This window comes from Ahaetulla prasina, chromosome 1, assembly GCF_028640845.1.
Source record: "Ahaetulla prasina isolate Xishuangbanna chromosome 1, ASM2864084v1, whole genome shotgun sequence".
Lineage (NCBI taxonomy): Eukaryota > Metazoa > Chordata > Lepidosauria > Squamata > Colubridae > Ahaetulla > Ahaetulla prasina.
Genome location: NC_080539.1, coordinates 51,566,427 through 51,584,840, shown reverse-complemented (window position 1 = coordinate 51,584,840; position 18,414 = coordinate 51,566,427). Strand labels below are relative to the sequence as shown.

The window sequence follows — 18,414 nt, the reverse complement described above, 5'->3', positions numbered from 1 at the left end:
GACTAACAAGTTTCTTTAGTTGGTTCCATAGATTTTCAATTGGGTTAAGGTCTAGGCCAGTGGTGAAACGTAAAATTTGTTACTACTGGTTCTGTGGGCGTGGCTTAGTGGGTGGGGCAATGTGACTGGGTGGGTGTGACCAACTTTTTTTTTTTACTTTTAAAAGCATTTTTTCTACAACCTCTTTGGCCGAAGAGGTTGTAGAAAAAATGCTTTTAAAAAGTTCTGACGATCCCAGCTGAGTTGTCTGATCATCAGAGGCTTTAAAAGAAAAAAAGCCTCCGATGATCAGGCCACTCAGCTGGGATCGTCAGAACCTTTTAAAAGCAGTTTTTTACAACCTCTTCAGCTGAAGAGGTTGTAGAAAAAATGCTTTTAAAAGGCTCTAACGATCTCAGCTGAGCCGTGCGATCATCAGAGGCTTTTTTTTACTTTAAAAGCATTTTTTCGGCCGAAGGAAAAATGCTTTTAAAAGTAAAAAAACAACAAACCTCTGATGATCGCCTGGCTCAGCTGGGCATGGGCGGGTGGTGGGGGTGGGATTTTTGCTACTGGTTCTCCGAACCATCTGCCACCATCGCTACCAGATTGGGCAATCCGGTCCGAACTGGAAGCATTTCACCCCTGGTCTGGGCTATTCCCAGACCATTCTAACAGTGGAATATGATTACCTTGAAACTCCAAAAAAAGGTGGTGTTATTAGCCATCAAACCTCAAAAATACACTTTCCCCAAAAGGTTTCCACAATTTTGGCCACTACTGTAATTTATTGGACAATGGACTAGGAATGGTTATACATCGTTTCCCTTAAACATGGAAGCTAGATGAGTGTCTCTGGACAGTCTTAGATAACTAACCTGAAACCATCCATCCATCCATCCTGCAGTGAATCAGCAATGAATTGATTTGGGCTGATAATAAATTATTAAAATATATAATGTGGTTGTTTTTCTGAACCAAGCTTTCTAGTTCCCATACCTTGTACCCCATAGGATTTCCATATGTAGTAGGAATATATAGCTCATTGTTTCGATGCTCCACATGATAAATGATATTTTTGGTTCGTTTTTGCACAAGAACAGGAGATTTAAAAGGACAACGACAGTCTACCAACCATACTTCAGAAGTGGTCTTGCTATTACTATTTATAGTAATAAAATGTTTATCCTTTGTGCGGTAGAGATCCACAAAGTACCTTCAAACAAAGAACACAGAGACAGTAAGATAAAATAAGATGTCATGATGTCATAATTCTTTGGGTGGCTTATTGCACGGGTCACAAATATTCAATTAAAACACAATATAACACCTTCTTGCTTAAAATAATATATAAACTGCTTTGAGATGATGCCCTTCAACTAAGTTGACTTCAGCTAACAACTTGATGCTCTCTGAGTTTTGTTTTCTTGCAGATGTTTCATTGCCAAACTAAATAAGTATCAGTGCTGATAATATTACCTGGTTTGGGTAATGAAACAACTGCAAGAAAACAACCAAGCTCAGAGAGCACAAAGGACTCCTCGTTTAACCCTGAGCTACAAATATTCTCCTTTATCAGTAAGTCACTTATTTTGGAGCAGCTCAGAATTTAGTAAGAACCAAGATTTGGCTCCATACATGAGGCAGGAAGCACAATTGTTTAGGTGTTCTCAACAAGGATGAAAGCAAATTGTGGAGAAGGGAGGCTTAAAGAATTCTGTGATAGGGCAAAGGATGTAGAACTGCTGGCATTCATAATCTTAACAGTTATGGGGGTTGTGCTGAAATGATTTAATCTAAGGGAAGATTGGATCTGAAAGAATATTTAAAATGGCTCTCTTTCTTCCCTCTAGTCTTGTTTTTATCCTGATAAATGCAAGGGAAAAATGAGGCATTGTTTTAAAAAATAATCTTATTCTGTTTCAAGTCTCACTTAATAAACCAACATTAAAGTAAAATGTCTTGCTTTGGAATTATCTCGCATTTTGTTTTAACCATAGTCTGCTTAATTATGATTTGTTCAATAAGACAGAGTTGACTGGATGCCTATCTCAATAAACCGTGAACAGCTGATTATATTACTACATAACACTGGGAGCCAGGCACCCAAGCTGGCACAGAAAAGAAGGTAGGCTACTTCCTACACTTAGCAGCTTGAACAAATTGACCCCAAGATTATTCAACTAGAAATGGGTTTCAGTCTAATTTATCACACCAGTTTTATTATTTATATACATGAATATGGATCTATATGTTGTTGTTGTTACTTATTTACTTACATGTATGTGTATGCATTATTTATATACCGTATATACTCGAGTATAAGCCGAGTTTTTCAGCACGTTTTTTGTGCTGAAAAACGTCCCCTCGGCTTATACTCGAGTCTACGTCTTCGGGAACCCCGCACAGGAGGGGGTACCGAACGGACTCCCATGGGAGGGACGGGGAGCGGGCCCGCCGAGGTCTCGCGGGATTTGTCGCCCCCAGCCCGGCCCCCATTCCCGTGTCTGGTGGGCGGACGGCGCAAACTTGGCGGACTGTGCATTGGCGCGGGGAAGCCCTGGTGGTGCAGTGAGAGGGCTGGGCAGGGGAGCCGCCAGCCTTCTCGGCTGAGGGAGGGTTTCCCGACCGCGAGCTTCGCCGCCGAGAGCCACCCAAAGGCCAGAAGAAAGGTCATTCCATCGAGTAATGGGCGAAGGCTCCTTCCTCTCCGCCTTACCCATGCTGTGCGAGCCCGGCTGGGCTGCAACCCCGCCGCCGCTCCTTCCTCAGCCTCCCGGGGCTCGCGCTCTAGCAGCCGCCAAGCTCAGGCGGACTCGGCAGCTCCCATCAGCACTCGCCGCGCGATTCGGGCAGGAGGAGTCGGGCTCGCTCTGTGGCGGTGGCGCCGCTGCCGCCGCCGCCACCACCGCCACGGAGCGAGCCCGACTCCTCCTGCCCGATCGCGCCGTGCAGTGCTGATGGGAGCTGCCGAGTCCGCCTGAGCTTGGCGGCTGCTAGAGCGCGAGCCCCGGAGGCTGAGGAAGGCGGCGGCGGCGGTTGCAGCCCAGCCGGGCTCGCACAGCATGGGTAAGGCGGAGAGGAAGGAGCCGCTCCATTACTCGATGGAATGACCTTCTTCTGGCCTTTGGGTGGTTTCGCGGCGCGCAGAGCGCAGCGCCATCCCGCCAGCGACCCTCAAACTCGCGTTCCGCTTTCTGGTAAATTGAGACGCCCGGGTGAACAAACAATGCAGCAACTCAGAGCAAGCGGCGATTGGCCAAGCTCAACCAGTAGAAAAAGGTTCTCCCGTGTCGTCATTGTTGCTAGGCAGATGTTCAGGCGCAACGGGAGAGAGAAGAGGAAAACCCTCCTCCCTCAGCCGAGAAGGACTGCACCGCCAGGGCTTCCCGCCAATGCATAGCCTGGCGGGAGTTACTGCAGCTCACCGGCTCCGCCCCAACTGGTGGTGTTGGGGCAGCAGCTGCGCTTTCTAGCAAAAGGTCGCCGCCAAAACTCCTCGCCTTCTCCTGGGAAGGGCTGGATGGCTAGCCGGAAGGGTTGAATAAGCAAGCCAACCTCCTCCTCCCTCCTCCTCTCCCCACAAGCGAAAGAGCGTTTTCCGTTGGAAGAGAGAGAGAAAGGAGGGCCGTTCCTCCTTCTTTCATTCTTTCTTCTCCTCCGTGCTTCAGAAGCTGGGCGTGTGTGCGCGCCTAGTCCCCTTCTGTTCCGTGGCGCTGGAAGAGAGAGAGAGAGAGAAAGGAGGGCCGTTCCTCCCTTCTTTCATTCTTTCTTCTCCTCCGTGCTTCACCGTGCTGGGCGACCTGGAGCAGCTGCTCTTCAGCCAGATGCTCGGTGAGTCAGCCGTCCCTTCCTTCCGTGGGGTCTGCCTTGCTGGTGAAGGTTATTGGGGCTTTTGAGCAAGGGAGGAGGAACGCGAGCACCGCCTTCGCTGGCATTCCGGGATTTCCCTTTGTTTAGAGCTGGAATCCTCCTTCCCCTTTGCACTCCCTCCTCCTCCCTCTCTCTCTCTCTCTCTCACACACACACACACACACACAGACTTCTAAAGTCGATTGGCACAATGCTAAGCAAACACAGCAGTGGGTCAAGGGTGAAGGGCTAGGAACCTGGCAGGTGAAAGGTTGAGCGACATGAAGGCAAAGACCACAATTGTTTTAAGAAAGAAGCTTTAGCAGGGAGGGGGGGATGGGAGGGTGTTTTAAGTTTTGGCAAACAGCCAGGCCAACTGTATTGGAGAAGGTCACACAACTGGCCTTAACATTTTAGCTGCTGTCTTTTCCTCACACTTGGGTTTAATGATATTAGAGATCCTTATTGCCCTGCCAAAAAAAAAAAAGAGCCACCCCAACGTCTATGAAAATTAACCTTCTCTGCCAAGAGACACTGTGCAGGGTATTTTCACTATTGGTGTGCATACAGGCTTAGATTTGTGCTGGGTTCTTAGTGCTTAGAGCACTGACCTTCAGAGGCACCCTGGTCCCTTGGAAGCTAAAGGAGGACTCATTTTCATGCTTGCAGTTGTATTGTCAATTTCTGTGAGACAATGTTGTTGAAGTAACTCACTCACTCATTCATTCATTCATTCATTCATTCCTTGTGTGTCCAATCACACTTAGCCAATAAAAATTCTATTCTATTCTATTCTATTCATTCATTCATTTTATTTTGTCAAATACATATTAAATAATTATATAAATATAAGCATGAATTGAATACATAAAAGGAATACAACTAAAGGGAACATTAGGACAGGGACGGTAGGCACGCTGGTGCTCTTATGCACGCCCCTTACAGACCTCTTAGGAATGGGGTGAGGTCAATACTAGATAGTCTTTGGTTAAGGCTTTGGGGATTTTGGGAAGAGACCAGAGTCAGGTAGCACATTCAGGCATTAACAACTCTGTTACTGAAGTCACATTTTCTGCAATCTAGATTGGAGAGGTTCACTTTTAAGTTTGAATCTATTGTGTTCTCGTGTATTGTTGTGGTTGAAGCTGAAGTAGTCATTGATAGGAAGTACATTGTAGCAGATAATTTTATGAGCTATGCTCAGGTCATACCAAAGGTGGCGTAGTTCTAAATTTTCTAAAGCTGGGAATCCTCCTTCCCCCTTTTGCACTTTTATTGTTTTTCGTTCAAATAAATATTCATGTTATTTTACTTGGCTCTATCTTTATTTTTTACATTGACCAGTAGCTGCCTCATTTCCCACCCTCGGCTTATACTCGAGTCAATAGTTTTTCCCAGTTTTTGTGGTAAAATTAGGTGCCTCGGCTTATATTCGGATCGGCTTATACTCGAGTATATACGGTACATGAATTTGCAACACATTCTTACCAGGCTAATTCAGCCGATACACTCAACTTTATCTGCATCAATCCACTACGCTTTTTAAATGGAGCATGTGGCAGCAACCTAACCTAAATTTTTCTATTGTTGCACTAATGAATTTGCTACAAAAGACAATATTGGCAATAGCTTTGGGATAATATGACCATTATAGTTAGGGAATAGATCAAGGATTTCTGACTATGTTAAATATGTGCAAAAACAAAAAAGTCTTGTTCACATATTTTTCGTAACTTTTTTGCAAGACCGGTGCTGTTTCACAATTATTCCATATGTGAATAAAGTATTATAAAGGTGTAAGTGAGGGAATTTTTCCCTTCAGTGAAAATTTTTTGCATTTACCTTTCAAGTCGGTTTTCTTTTGACTATTATCAAAAAATAGCAATTTCTTTCTGGATATTTGTCCTATTTATATTTATCAGATTTAATACAGAGTTATACATGGAGAAAGCAGTTACCTGTATCTGACTTACCTTGCATCACTTTCTGTATACACCAATTCAGAATGCTTTTTATTAAAATCAGACAAGTATACAGTATGACACTGAAGATTCTTTTGGATGGTATAGAACAGAATCTCATGTGTAGCCCATTCTAGACAAAAAAGAAAGTTTAGTCTTTGCTAAGGGACCATGAGGAATTGTATTTAGTAAATCCAATATAAAATAAGTTAGAAATGAACGTATGAAAAATTACATGCATGCACAATTCTAGAGTTAACTACTGATTAAGATTAAATTTAAAATGAAAAACAGTAAGAGATTAATGCAGTTTTGTTTCAAAAATTCCTTTCCTGCACAATTAGTGTGCAGAAAGTACCACTGAGCAGGATGCGTTTCTTTCTGGACTGCAACTGTTAGTCTTTCTATTTCTTCAATGCCAAAACAATAGTATTTTACCACTGTAAAAATAAAAAGAGATACCAATATCTAGCACATTCATTGCAGCTTTTGAGTTGTATGAATTCCACTATTATGATGGCCTATTAACATCTGTGACATCTCTCTTAACAACTGTCACAATGCTTTCCCCCACATTTAAGGTTTGCAGTAATTTTTACTGCTTGTATTTTTTGAATATGATTTCTCTTTAAAATGCCCTTCCCAATATGTATGTATGTTTCAGTTTAGGACAACATTTTAAATATTTAATGAAGTGGACTGAAATCCAAATAATAAGACAGTGTGAATGTTGGATTATGAGTAGGAAGATCAAGGTTTAAATTTTCACTCAGCCATGAAAATTCAGTAGATGACATTAGGCCAGTTACTACATTTCTATCCAACCCAATTCACAGGGTTGTTATTAATGGCACAAAATTGGTGAGTATTATATATCATTCCTTCAATTCTGGATAGGCAAAATACAAATAAGGGGGGAAAATCCCAAAATTCATTTGTGTGAACATATGTAAAAGTTATGTTTTATTATATTTACACCCTATTATACTGATCTTTTGATAATTTTTACAGGAATACTTAATATCTTAGCAAATTGAAACAACAATGTTTTTCCTTTGAAAAATTCCATTTTAAACAAGTTTAATTTGTTCCCATTTGTTTGAAAGAAGGAAATTTCAACTGCTCTTAATTTCGACACAAACCAAAGTGTGAGTTTTGTTACGTGGAAAAATTCGTTAAAACTAGTGAAGTAGGGGGCTGCTTGATTTAGGATTATATAGATTCTATATAATCTTTCTAGATTTAAAAATGACTGAGTGTTTCATGAGAATTTAGCATGTTGTAACAGACTTACATATGCAAGGAACCAGGTTTAAGAAGGCTGCATTAGTCTAGCACAAGAGATTTATGTGAGAGTTATGCAAATCACTTGGCAAGACTATAAGACAAAATGCTACTCCAAGAAGAGTTTAGGCTATAACTTCCTCTGAAAGGCTTGATTCAGCACTTCCACATGATTATTTGCTCATGTATCTAAGATACTTTCACCTGGATTCCCATTCCTTTTTTACTAAATTCTTACCAAAGCTAAATGCATTTGGGATAACACATTCCACTTTTGATATTGGATGTAGTTTTACAATAATACAAGCATATTCTTCAGAGCTGGCACTTTTAATTCCAGTAGCCATATATCCATGATCTGGGGAAATTCGAATTTGCTGGATAAAAGAATTTTCAAAGGGTAGAGCTTCTGTGCTAAGTAATGCTTCATAGTTCTCTTCATCTACAATACACAAAACAGTCATGTTAAAATAGGAGAATTAGTGCAAAGAAATCATCAATTGTTCTGCTATACTGCTGAATGTGTTTATAGATGTCATGTTTTGGGATTGTATGTATGGGATTGTGTTTGTATATACAGACCTTGATTGTGCTAAAGTTACTCAAATTCAATGGTATGAATTTATGACTAATTTGTCACTGCTTTAATGGATGTGGATTGATTGATTGATTGATCCAAGATGGTATTGATTCTTAGCAACCACATTAATTTTCTCCATTAATCAACAGATAGATAGATGGACCTTAATCACAGTCAAACGGGCAAGATTGTATTCATATCCTTTTTATTTCAAAATTCTATTTTAAATTTTGTGCAAAAAATGAAAACAAAGAAACTGTTTTTGAATGCATTTTACTTTCTAATCACATTCAAATATATTGGCAAAGTCATGGAAGCGATATAACACCACTTTTTAAAAATATACCACAAAATTAATTGGTTATTTCAAGTACATTTTCCCATGCTCTTTATTTTTTAAAAATAAAATGGCCACTAAAATATCCATAGGTATGTATGTGCATGGTATATGCTTATATGACAGGATGGCTGAGGAATTCTGGGAGTTGAAGTGCACACATCTTAAAGTTGCAAAGTATTGTTCTATATATTATTCTATAGTTTACTGTATGTGCTGCACAAATTCCAAATTGCTAAATAAAATTACAAACCTAGAATAATTACTTTCTTGCATGGACATTTATGTTTACCGTATATACTCGAATATAAGCCGATCCGAGTATAAGCCGAGGTCCCCAATTTTACCCCAAAAACTGGGGTAAACTGGGGACTCGAGTATAAGCCGAGGGTGGGAAATGAGGCACCTACCGGTTGGAGAAAGCCTCCCTCCCTCAGCTGAGAAGGCTGGCGGCTCCCCCGCCCCGCCCTCTCACTGCACCGGCAGGGCTTCCGTCCGGTAAAATGTGAAAAAAAGAAAAAAAAAACCTCGAGTATAAGCCGTATATACTCGAGTATAAGCCGAGGGGCTTAAAAAAAAAAAAAACCTCGAGTATAAGCCGTATAGACCCGAGTATAAGCCGAGGGGACGTTTTTCAGCACAAAAAACGTGCTGAAAAACTCGGCTTATACTCGAGTATATACGGTACTTTTAAAAAACTATTTTGAGTGAAATTTATCCTTTAAAAAACATTCTCTTGTGAATGGAGCTTGATTCCTGAAGTTAATGGAATTGGTTTAAGTGTCCAACTATCCTCTCTTGAGATTCACTAAGGCTCAAGCTACTTACATACTGTAAAGTCTGAATAAAAATAATTTTAAAATAAGTTCTTATGCCTAAATGCAAGGTCATACATCTTGTAGTATGAGACCTAAGATATGTGGCCTCCTGCTGAAGCTTCTCTCTGACTGGCTGTGGTCCTAACCAATTTTGCTGAGAATAATATATACCTTTTCCTGCCTAATGTAACACACTGTTTTCATAAGACCTTATTGAAAGTTTCTTTTAATTGAGTAAAGCTATATATGCAGCGACTAAAAAAAAATAATCAAATTTAGTAATATAATAATCATACCTACTTCTCCTAGCTTTGAACGAAATATGCAGCCATTTTCTTCAAAGTAAATATAGTCTCCATACTTAATCTGTTTAAAATTAACATAAAGATGGATCCATTACAAAGCATTTAGAATCATGTCATTATCTGTAATTATATTTTGTCAAATTCCTATACAATAAACTGAACTTTTTTGAGGTTCATGGAATTTCTATATAATTAGAAAAAAATATGCTCCTTCATATTCCTCAGGTAACATAAAATCTGTAAGATTTAGCATTTCTCTCCAAAGTGTCTTCCAGATGTACTATGACTACAAGTCTCAGAATCCTCAATTACTGCCAGGCAAGTATTCTGGTAAATGCAGTATTAGAATCATAGAATCATAGGGCTGGAAAGGACCTCGGAGGTCTTCTAGTCCAACCACCTGTCCATGGCAGGAGATCTTATATCATCCCTGACAATTGGTTGTCCTTTACTTTCTTGAAAACTTCCAGCGAAAGCACACCCACAATTCTGGTGGCGGTGGTGGGCGAAGAGCTGTTCCATTGGTTAATTGCTCTTATTGTCACTAAGTTTCTCTTTAGTTCCAGGTTGGATGTCTCTTTAGTGAGCTTCCACTCATTGCTTCTTATCCTACCTTCAGGAGTTTTGGCAAATAAATCAACCCCCACCTCTCTGTGACAGCCCTTCATGTACCACAAGCTATCATGTCACCCTTAATTCCTTTCTTCGTTAGATTACATATACCTAGTTTCCTTAACCTTTCCTCATACGATTTGAAGAAAGCTTCTGTAACGATCTAATAAAGAAACAATCTTAGTTTATACCACTGGTTTTCAATCTTGACCACTTTGAGATGGGTGGACCTCAACTCCTAGAATTCCCCCATCAGCATCCTGTAAGTTGAAATCCACCCATCTCAAAGAAGCCTAAGTTGGGAAAAACCAGTTTATACCATTCTGAACATCTGAATGTTATTCCACCATCATCACATCTCAGTCAATAGCCTTTTCCTCTCCCTAAAGATTCAGTAGTAATCTTTATGGTAATACAGGTAGTCCCCAACTGACTGCAATTGGCATGGGCAATTTCATCACTAAATGATGTGATCCTAAAGTTAAATGTCATGTGATTAGTGCGATCATATCACATGCCTGCTGTTGTTAAGTGCAACATCATATGACCGTGGCAATTTTAATTGACTTTGCTTGTTGGAAGCTAGTTGTAAAGTTCACAAATGATGATCACATTACTGTAGGACACTGCGATTGTCATAAATGTGCAGTAGTTGATTAAGATCACTGGGTCACTGCTATGGCCATAACTTTGAAGACTGCAACAGTAATGTCAACTGATCATTGAAGGAGTGCTTGGTAAGCAAGCATTACTTACTAGTTGCAAAGTGTTAATCAAACCCACTCTATTGTCTATTACAATAGGTAACTTGACTTAAGTCATACATAGATGTACACAGGCATCATCTTACTTATAACCAGGGGTGAAATTCATTTACTGTTGTGTCTTCAGCTCCCGAGCCTGGCCTCCTGGCAGAGAGTGACTCAGAGAGTGAGGGGGAAGAGCCAACAGGGCTTCCCTCTGCAGGACCTTCCTCTGTGGCTCCGCTCCAGGTCCCAGAGGCAGGCCAGGTGGAGGAGATGACGAGGCCTCTTTCTCCCGCACCTTCCCCCTCCCAGGAAATGCCTCAAAACTCAGCTGCTGACAATCAGTCCTGGTTAAATCCCAGGCATTGCAGAAAGGAGAGGCGGGAACAACAAAAGAAGGGGTGGGGCAGGCCTAGAGAGTGCTGAGTCATGGAGCCACACCCCATAGGGTATAAAAGCAGGAGGAGCTGCTCTATAGCTTCTTATGACGGACAAAAACTGACTCTTGAAAACTTTGGCTGCAATATTTTGAGACTAAGACTTTGGCTTCTATTTATTTCTGAACTGCAGTTACGCTGGTCTGAGAAGATAAGAGAACTTGGCAGGCAATCGCAGGTTCGTTGCCAGAACTGATATCTGTCGTAGGAGTAAATTGCTGGCAGATATAATCAGCTCGCATGTCTTCTTGATTGTGGTTGGTGGGGACAGAACACTTACCTTCCCTACTGGTTTGCAAATGTCCATGCGGCCTGTGCGCGCTCATTTCGCTTGCTGTCATCTGCACATGCACAAAGCCTTCTGTGCATGCGCAGAGCCTTAAAATCACCGCAAAAAAGCGACATCATGACATCTGTGCAGGTGGGTGGAGCCTCCTACAGCTGCCACTACCGGTTCGCCCGGGATAGAACCGGCTGAATTTCACCCCTGCTTTGTATCCACCGAAACATATATACCATGACCATTATTTATTTGATTTGTATCCAGCTATCAAATGTATTTCATTTTCTTCTCTCATCCTTGTCAGTGGATGAACCCTCGTATAGAATATAATATTTTTCCCATCTAAAACATTTGTTTTACTATAGGAACTGATACATATCTAGCTGCTACTAGTATATTTATACATATATACTTCTCAGTTATTAGAGAGTGAAATAAAATTCAGGATCATGAATATATATTATTTTGATTAAGCTAAGCTTGATTCCTAACAATACCATGGACACATCCATGTGGCTTCCTTGGCAAAAATATGAAAGTTGTTTGCCATTGCCTTATTCTGGAGTTTGTTTTTACTTATCAGTTATGCAACACACCCAGGGTACATCTGACTCTGCTTTATTTTTCAAGATCATCCAAAGTTGTTTACAAATGTTTCTATATTCTTAGTATAGTTAACTCTGAGATCCCTTCATACAGAAATATAATGTAAGCTTCCATGTTATTTATTAGATTTATAACTTGTTCATTCAGAAGCTCTAGTTAATGACTCATGGTCCCTCCTCCCATTATTCCCTACAAGAACAATTATATAAAAAAGATTGTGTTGAAAGCACAAAACTGGCTCAGAGTCAACCAAAAAGTATCACATTTGCACTAAAGTCAACCAATAAGTATCACATTTTCTCAATAAGTATCACATTTGCTCCTATGCAGGCAGTAGGTGTTTAGAAAAATATTCAGAACTTGGCAGGAACAAATGGAATACAAATTTACAGTATAATCATGAAATGTCTTAAATACCAAATAGGCAAAGAAAAACCCTCTCCTAGTGAAATACAAGCCATTAACTTAAATAAATGTAAATGGATATTCAAATTCTGGAATGATCATGATGGACACATCGCAAATTGGTTTATTTTGATGGAAAAACCTTTGTCACATTGGTTTATAATCCTGGTTTGAAGAAATCTCCATTTTATTTTTCCAATGTATTCAGTAAATAGACCAATGAAAATAATTCTCCTTCAGTCTCTCAAAATGTAGAATTGGGTTAATAATAATAGATTATAGATGTATGGTGGGATATGGAAGTAATGCACATAAATAATTTTGAATGTTTAAATGAGCTATATGAGCTATATGCGGACACTAAGAAGTGTTATCATAGAGCCATCTCTTTAAATAATTTTCAAAATATTATTTGAAACAGTCTCATAAGCAAGCTAGCAACTTTTATAATACTTACCATCAGGCTATTTAGACCTGATGAATGACTGTCATAGTGTTTTTCTAATTTTTGTTTAATTCTCTCTCTCAAATCTATGTATTTTTCTGAACAAATCCTCCAGTTCTTTCGCTCTGCTTTCAGAAGATCCTAGGAAAAGATATAAAATGCTAAATGTTAATAAGCAGGATTTATTTTACAGTATACAATCTGAAATTATAAACTAACTAAGATACCCTTAATAATTTTTATATCCTATTTCAGTAAATTAAGTTAATAACCAAATATGTTGGATAGCTACGGGCATATTTTTTACATTGAATGAGTCTTCTTTATCAGTAATATGACTATTTCCTTTGAATTGCAAATAGCAGACTTAATTCTGAAAGACTTAATCCTTCTCTTCCTATGATCTCAACGCTGTCCAGAGCTACCACAGGCTGCTATTGATAATGCAAGAATGTGAATATGAATTGTATTAGCAAAGTCAATGTTTAATTTGTTTCTAAAATTAAAGACTTTCTCCATTTCCCACACAGATAGCCTCACAATATGAGAACTAAATAGGTACTCAATTTATTTGCTCATGGCAAGGCATTCTGTCCATTAAGAATGATGTGGAACCTTTGATCTATGGATCTATGATTTATGGACAATGGGCCTCTGGTGGCGCAACAGGCTAATGCAGCCTGTTATTAACAGCAACTGCTTGCAATATTGCAGGTTCAAGTCCCACCAGGCCCAAGGTTGACTCAGCCTTCCATCCTTTATAAGGTAGGTAAAATGAGGACCCAGATTGTTGGGGGCAATAAGTTGACTTTGTATATAATATACAAATGGATGAAGACTATTGCTTGACATAGTGTAAGCCGCCCTGAGTCTTCGGAGAAGGGCGGGATATAAATGCAAAAAAAATAATAAAAAATCACATTTTAATACTTGTATACAAATTCAATGACTAACCAATTGGTTGACGGTAGAGGAAACGCAATGTGGATGATGATATCATTTGCACAAGCTAGTAATGCATAATGTTATAATCTGCAAATTCAATTTGGTCCAAGAGGCTTATCTGTTCTTCTATTATTCTGATACACTGTCAAATGTTAAGACTTAATCTATCTATATTTGAAAATGTAATAAGTTGTAAATTAAAAATGTAAGGAAATTATGGGAAAAATTATATAAACTACTACATAGCTGAAAAGATCTTAGCAATGTTAAACAATAATTTAGCAATAGCAATGCTACTATATTCCACCTTTATAATTGTTACAAATAACTTAAGGTGGTGAACATATCCAACACATATTCATCCTCTTAATTCCCATTATCAGTCTCTTCCTGATCTAATATAAAATTTAAATTGGATTAGTACCACCTAGTTCCAAGCTTTTTATTTCTATAAACTCCATACAAAATGGAAACTTTAGAGATCTCTTTTGATAGTCCCCCAGTTCTTAATTCAACATTTTCATTCCATCAACACAAAATGCGGCTATTTGAATTAAATTTCTGACTACAGAATTTAGAAATGGTCTTTGGCAGAAATGAAAAATATCTTTATTCTATTGGACTGTAGTCTGTCACTGAATTTCCAGTGAATAAACAGGTGTGTGTGTGTTTTTTTAAAGCTGGAATAGCAGAACCCAATAATTTATTTTTTAAATTTCTATGTTGTCCATCTCAGTGTCCAATTACAATTGAACAGCAACAGCAATAGCACTTAGAACTTATATACCACTTTACAGTGCTTTACAGCCCTCTCTAAGTGGTTTACAGAGTCAGCATATTGCCCTCAACAATCGGGGTTCTCATTTTACCAACCTCGGAAAGATGGAAGGCTGAGTCAAACTTAATTGAGCCTGGTGAGATTTGAACTGCTAAACTGAAGGCAGCCAGCAGTCAGCAGAAGTAGCCTGCAGTACTGCATTTTAACCCCTGCACCACTGTGAATCCAGAATACAAGCCCCAAAAGTAAGTATCATGGTTTTATAAACATATTTACCTTAATAATTTTAGTGAGTCACTGACACAAGAAAAAAGGCAGTTTTTATAGTGTAAGGGTCAAGATTTATTGGCCTGAATGATTTATTCAAATAGCTTACCTTGCTGGCAAAAAACCTCCATGACTGAGTGCTTCCCTGGGAATAAGGAACAATGCATACATTTCTAAAACATGTTGTAAAGAAAAATACTTGTTGCTTTGTTTGACTACAAAATCTTACAGATGAAGTGGACAAACATTTAAAGAGGTTCATGAGGTGAATACTGCCTTTCAAAAAAGAAGGAAAATATTTAATGCCTGAATACATGATGACAAAATATTCATCTTGCTTGATTCTTCATTCTTATTTTGAGAACTGTTAAGAATCCAAAATAATAGCAGATCCAAGTAAACTAGTTGCAGCCAATAGATATTTCACTTTCAAATGAATAGTCTTCAATTCTACTGGTTCAGACCTGGAAGAGAAAAAATAAATTATAATTTTAATAGAAGAGAAATTATAAACAAAGCTGAGACTTTTTAACCTTACTAGTTTCTAAAAACCAATACTCGCATAAAAAAACCCACTAAAAGAATACTTAATATTTTCAAAAGATGATGTTATGCCCAAGTCATTGCTTATTCTTAGTGATTGCCTGGAGAAATCGCTGCAGTTTTCTTGGCAAAATTGCCATTACGTCTTTTCTAGGGCTGAGAAAATGACTGGCTCAAGGTCACACAGCTACTTTTGAGCTTAAGGCGGGACTAGAACTCAGTTTCCTGGTTTCTAGCCTCTAACCACTACATCAAATTGGCCCTATATTCCATTTGTCAAAAGATAGGTCACTATTTCACAACAAAAAACCCAGGGGTGAAATCTACTTCCCTTCCTTACTGGCTCGGGAGTGCATGTGCAGAAGGTAAAAAACACATTACTTCCTGGTTAAAATGAGGAAGTAATGACACCTGGGCACCAAACTACCGGCCACAATCACTACCGGATCACGTGATCCGATCCGATCCAATAGCATTTCACCTTTGACAAAACCCAATATAATTTTATTGAATCTCCTTAAGAGTGGCAGAGGACTTATATCAAGAACTTAAGGAGTAAATGCCAAGTGCATTATTTGCTACAGGAACCTCACAGGTTCAAGGAATTAACTGGCCCAATATTTCCAATACTGTAAACTCACAACTGTACCAGTGAGAAAGAATTCTGCAGGTCATCAATGGCTGATTCTTTATATTGATTATTTAACTTTATATAATTGTTACAATAATATCCATTCTACAATATTCACAACAAACATACTCTTTCCTCTATCTTTAATCTGATTATTAAAATGTCCACAACCATATTTCCAGCTTTTGATTCTTGTTTCTTATCTTAATTGAGATCTGAAGTTCAATTTTACATACTTATGCTATCTACCCCTGACTCTTTAGATCCTTCTTGTACTAGAACAGGATCCACTTTTGGCTCAGGTATGGTTAACATTAAATGGCAATCACGATATTCCTAAAATAAGAGGCATTCACCTGGGGGTAGGGGGTATAAAAAAAATCAACATGTTTTTGAAGGGCCACGCTTTTTTAAACGTTTGTGAAGAATTTTGCTGTCCTGTCCCAGGCCTGACATACACACACACACACACACACACACACAGCGAAAGAGATTCTTAATCGTGCTTTTTATAATTTTGTGAACAATAAGCTTAAAGACTCAAGATCCATCCCACCACTAAAAGAATCTAACGGCAAAGAATGTAATGATAAAACAGTTAAAGCAAACCTCTTTAACACATTCTTTGGCTCAGTCTTTGTTAACAGTGATGGCTCACATCTGACGTTCCCCAATCGTACCAACAATGAGTACAACGACTTAACACATATAGACTTCACAGAAGATTACGTTGAAAAAGCTCTTCGCAAACTGAAACCCATTTTTATCTATTGGGCCTGATGGACTGCGTCACCAGCAAAGTAATGGAATCTATCATCAACCAATCCATTACCCTCCCCCTAGAAACAAACAACCTACTCTCTAATAAACAATTTGGTTTCAGAAAAAAATTATCATGTAACTTACAACTTCTCCACTGTAAAAACATATGGACTAATAATCTTGATCAAGGCAAAGCAATAGATGCAATCTAAATAGACTTCTGCAAAGCTTTTGACTCAGTAGTGCATGATAAACTTCTCCTAAAACTAAAATCCTATGGCATTTCAGGACCTCTTCACAATTGGATAACTGTTTTCCTGTCAAACAGACAACAAGTGGTCAAAATTGGCAATGCTCTATCAAATCCTGTTCCTGTCAAGAGTGGTGTTCCTCAAGGCAGCGTTCTTGGACCAACGCTCTTCATACTATACATAAATGATCTTTGTGATCATATCTCAAGTTATTGTGTTCTCTTTGCTGACGATGTCAAACTATTTAACACCACCAACAATACTACTACCCTTCAAAAAGACCTTGACTTTGTATCCGATTGGTCTAAAACTTGGCAACTCCAAATCTCAACCAGCAAATATTCAGTCTTACATATTGGAAAAAAGAACCTAAACACTAAGTACAAGCTTGATGGACATTACCTTACAATGACCCCCACCCTGTTAAAGACCTTGGATTTTTCATATCAAATGATCTAAGTGCCAAAGCCCACTGCAACTACATCGCAAAAAAGACTCTAAGAGTTGTAAACCTAATCTTGCGTAGCTTCTTTTCCAAAAACACTACAGTATTAACCAGAGCATATAAAACATTTGCTAGACCAATTCTTGAATACAGCTCGCCTGTCTGGAACCCATACCACATTTCTGACATCAATACAATTGAACGTGTTGAGAAATATTTTACAAGAAGAGTTCTCCGCTCCTCTGAAAACAACAAAATACCTTATACCACCAGACTTGAAATCCTGGGTTTAGAAAACTTAGAACTCCACCAACTCCGACAAGACCTATGTTTAACTCATAGAATCATCTATTGCAATGTCCTTCCTGTTGAAGACTATTTCAGCTTCAATCGCAATAATACAAGAGCAAACAATAGATTTAAACTTAATGTTAACCGCTTCAATCTTGATTGCAGAAAATATGACTTCTGTAACAAGAGTTGTTAACACTTGGAACACACTACCTGACTCTGTGATCTCTTCTCAAAATCCCAAAAGCTTTAACCAAAAACTGTCTACTATTGACCTCACACCATTCCTAAGAGGACTATAAGGGGCGTGCACAAAAGGGAAGAGCACAAAAGTGCCTTCCGTTCCTGTCCTATTGTTTTCTTTCATTGTATCAAATTAATATAGTTATTGCATACTTTTGCTCATATATATGCTTATATGATATGTAGTTATTTTATGTTGATGCTTGTGTATAATGTTGTGACAAAATAAATAAAGAGAGAGAGAGAAAGAAAGGGAGAGGGAGGAATACAACGCAAGGCTTCACTTTGGTTGAGCAATTATAGCAGTGGATGGATGGTTGTGCCTTAAAAAACACACCCACACAGTCTTCAATAGCACTAAATCCCTTAAAAAGTTACAGACAAGATCCCAGTAAACAAAGTGCAGAGCAGCACTGTCAGGACACAGTACAGAAATAGAATCATTGTAGGTCATCAGCTGCTCAGGGTTCAAAAGCACAGAATTTTTACAGACAATAGTTCAGGGCACAATAGACAGAGGTCTGGTAAATGGAATGGTTGATCCCCATGAAGGATTGCTTTCTAGTGATGGCTCTAAAATAGAGCCCCAGCAGATGAAAGCAGTCACC

General features: G+C 38.9%; 1 protein-coding gene across 5 annotated transcripts in view; it reads right to left on the bottom strand.

Moving 5' to 3' along the window:
- The window catches only part of PREPL (prolyl endopeptidase like), a 41,678-nt gene that overhangs the window by 20,785 nt on the left and 2,479 nt on the right, over window positions 1-18,414 (bottom strand). For all 5 annotated transcript variants that reach the window (XR_009152949.1, XR_009152950.1, XM_058165215.1 and 2 more), the window contains exons 3-8: window positions 14,750-15,104; window positions 12,663-12,791; window positions 9,108-9,177; window positions 7,315-7,518; window positions 5,805-5,925; window positions 979-1,195 (exon numbers count right to left, since the gene is read on the bottom strand). Coding sequence is in view for 3 of the 5 variants with exons in the window: in XM_058165215.1 (XP_058021198.1) it covers window positions 979-1,195; window positions 5,805-5,925; window positions 7,315-7,518; window positions 9,108-9,177; window positions 12,663-12,791; window positions 14,750-14,956 (948 nt within the window). In the remaining 2 variants the exon portion in view is untranslated. The remainder of the gene's footprint in view (window positions 1-978; window positions 1,196-5,804; window positions 5,926-7,314; window positions 7,519-9,107; window positions 9,178-12,662; window positions 12,792-14,749; window positions 15,105-18,414) is intronic.